The 2116-nt window shown below is 72.1% G+C and overlaps 1 protein-coding gene across 1 annotated transcript; it reads left to right on the forward strand.

Annotated features, from left to right (window-relative positions):
* The first annotated feature begins 15 nt into the window (after positions 1-15).
* On the forward strand, positions 16-866 carry CAMK2N1 (calcium/calmodulin-dependent protein kinase II inhibitor 1). The gene has a single exon (XM_012659256.1). The coding sequence runs from the start codon at positions 513-515 to the stop codon at positions 864-866; it is 354 nt and encodes a 117-aa protein (XP_012514710.1). The 5' UTR covers positions 16-512.
* Positions 867-2116: the final 1250 nt, after the last annotated feature.

The raw sequence follows: 2116 nt of genomic DNA on the forward strand, positions 1-2116 counted from the left end.
GCGCGCGGCCCTCCCTCGCTCCCCTCCCCCTCCGCCCCTGGCCGCCCCGCGGCTCGCAGCTCCCCAGTCAGCCTCTTCGAACTAGCGCCGCCGCCCGCACCCGCGGCAGGACCGGCTCGCCCGGCTCCCCGGGGTGCGCCCTCCTCGGTCCCGCGCCCTCCGGGCTCGCAGGGACACCCTCCTCCCTCCCGGCTCGCGGCCCCGCCCGGCCCGGCCCCCGCCCAGCGCTCGAGCGCGCCGAGGATGTGAGTCCTGCTCGCCTCTGCCCGAGCAGCAGCCACTCGCGCGCCGAGCCGGAGCGCAGCGCAGCCGCGGGCGCTCGCCGGGTCGCTCGCGCGGGCGGCGCGCTCTTGCCCTAGCGGTGTCCCCCGGCCTCTCGCCGGCGCCACCGCCGCAGCAGCCCGCGGGCGGTCCCCGGCCGGCCGCCCCCGGCCCCAGCGCCGCTGACCCTGTCCGCCGCGGGCGGGGACGCGGGCGGAGGAGGTGCCGCCGCGGAGCCCCCGGACGCGACCATGTCGGAGGTGCTGCCCTACGGCGACGAGAAGCTGAGCCCCTACGGCGACGGCGGCGACGTGGGCCAGATCTTCTCCTGCCGCCTGCAGGACACCAACAACTTCTTCGGCGCCGGGCAGAACAAGCGGCCGCCCAAGCTGGGCCAGATCGGCCGGAGCAAGCGGGGTGAGTTCGCGGCCCCCTTCCCTGACACCCGGTTTCTTCCTTGCTGCAGCCTGGACAAGGGTTGCGGGGGATCTCCTACCCGCAGGAGCCAGTTCGGACCTCATGAAATCCCCTCCCGCAGAATTGGGGGATCCCGCAGTGCGGGTCCGGCTGGGGCGAGCCACAGGGAACGCGTCCCCTCGGCCTGATCCCCTTTGGGGTCGCCCCGGGGGCGTGGCATCTTCTAGCTGCAGCGGAGGCTGAAGGGTTACACTCGGATCCCCACCCGCGCCAAAGTTTGCTTTTTGATTTCCACCTTCCCGCCCCCCCTCCGTTTTGCGCAGTGTAGTCGCAGCTGCTCTCGCTCTACAACCCGGGAGTGGGGGGTCCCAGTCTCCCCTAGGGACGGCGTGGCGACCTGCGGGGCGGGGGAGGATCCCATTCCTGCCTGGCAGGCGAGGGGCGCTCGGGGCGCTCGGGGCGCACGGGCTTTTCATTGTTACTTGGCGGGGGGGGGGGTTGCCAAGCCTGGGCGATCGGCCTGAGAGCTGGAAAAGCCCCGGAGAGGCTGAGACGCAGAGAGGCTCCGAGAGGGGCTCCAGAGGCGCGGGGACAATGAGGGAGACCGACGGCTGCAGAGAAAGACTGAGACGCAGAGAGGGAGGGGAGCGGGTACGCAGGAGACCGGGGGAGGCAGAGACGGCGAGACAAAGCTCCAGAGAGGGAGTTGCAGCGGCAGGACAGCGAGCCGAGGACGCAAGTCTGGGGAGGACAGACGAGCGGCCGTAACAATAGGGGCGACTCGCCCCCCAGGCGGAGAGATCCAGAGACCTCCACCGGCCACCGTCGCGCCGAGAAAGGCGAGGCTAGGGAGAGACGGAGAGGGAGGCGGAGGAGAGGGAAGAGGCAGAGTCCCAGGCAGGCAGAGAAGGGACGACTGACCTCTGCCCCCACCGTGGGGAGCGCGGAGCGGCCGAGTCCGCCGGCCCGCGGCGCGGGGAGAGCGTGCAGGAGACGGGCGCCCGCCCAGGCCGGGCCCGATCCCTCCACCGGCTGCGCCGTGGGAACCCGCCCCGGCATCCCCTCCTGGCTCCGGGCGCCAACGCACCCAGCCTTGGCCACCTGCGCTGCGCCCTCGATTCCCTGGGGGTCCAGGGCCTCGGAAACTTTGGCTCCCTCTCGTCTCCTTTCGCAGCCTTGGACCTTCTTTCTAAATCTGTGCGCCGGGTGCGGAGAAGACCGGGCCAGTGCGCGCCCTGGCTGCAGCCCGCCGGCTGGCTTTGCGCCCTCTCTGCTTCCTTTTCTCAGACTCGAGCGGGGACGCAGGTTGGGGGCTGGGATGGTTCGCGGGGAAGCAGCGAAGGGACCCCTGGCAGGGGCAGAGGAGGATGGGGCTGTTTCTCCGTGCAGTGGGCCCTCCTCCCTCGCCCTCTTCCTCCTCCCCCTCTCCCCCCACTTC

The sequence above is a fragment of the Propithecus coquereli genome, unplaced genomic scaffold (assembly GCF_000956105.1).
Source record: "Propithecus coquereli isolate 6110/MARCELLA unplaced genomic scaffold, Pcoq_1.0 Scaffold600, whole genome shotgun sequence".
NCBI lineage: Eukaryota > Metazoa > Chordata > Mammalia > Primates > Indriidae > Propithecus > Propithecus coquereli.